This window comes from Trypanosoma theileri, assembly GCF_002087225.1.
Source record: "Trypanosoma theileri isolate Edinburgh chromosome Unknown TM35_Tth_269_V1, whole genome shotgun sequence".
Classification (NCBI taxonomy): Eukaryota; Euglenozoa; class Kinetoplastea; order Trypanosomatida; family Trypanosomatidae; genus Trypanosoma; species Trypanosoma theileri.
In genome coordinates, this window is record NW_021640111.1 from 1705 (window position 1) to 2307 (window position 603).

At 36.8% G+C, this 603-nt stretch overlaps 1 protein-coding gene across 1 annotated transcript; it reads right to left on the reverse strand.

Annotated features, from left to right (window-relative positions):
* Positions 1-271: 271 nt before the first annotated feature.
* TM35_002691010 (uncharacterized protein) lies at positions 272-603 on the reverse strand (the record flags this gene model as incomplete). Its single annotated transcript, XM_029032065.1, has 1 exon — positions 272-603. A coding segment is annotated over one exon (332 nt), but the record flags the coding sequence as incomplete, so codon positions are not given.

Sequence of the window (603 nt, forward strand, 5' to 3'; positions counted from 1 at the left end):
ATCGTTCTCTCACCATATATATATGTGTACTCTCATGTATATGATAACGAACAGTGGAATTCTGCAAAATGTATATTTGATAATAATTCATTTTCAGAAAAAGAATATAAAATCATAGCAATAAATCATAAACAATTAAAAGACAATTTTCCAATTGAGCGAAGAACGCTGAAAAAAAAAAGAACGGTCAATGTATTGCGGTTTGTGGGATTTGATTCAAAGGACCGTATTTAGCAAAAGTGTTTATTATTTCTGAATATGAATGGATCTCTCATGGAACCACCACAAAACCAACAACACCCACAAGAAGTGCAAGAGGGACCATGTAGGAGACCATGATGCTGCTGTCAGGACCCATCACATTCATTATATTTGTATGATTTAGTGTTTCTTCTTTTATTTGGCCCTCATTTAAGTTTATCCCATTCAAAGCACTGTTATTTGCTGTGTGGGTAGACGGTTCATTTGCAGCATCAACAGTGTTGGTGGACTGTATTGTGTTGTCATCGCTGTTGGGATTAGATGTGGATGGAGCAGTAGCAACATTATCAGCATTATCACGGGGCCTTTTCTGCTCAGATTTCTCTTCCCGAGCATCACTTT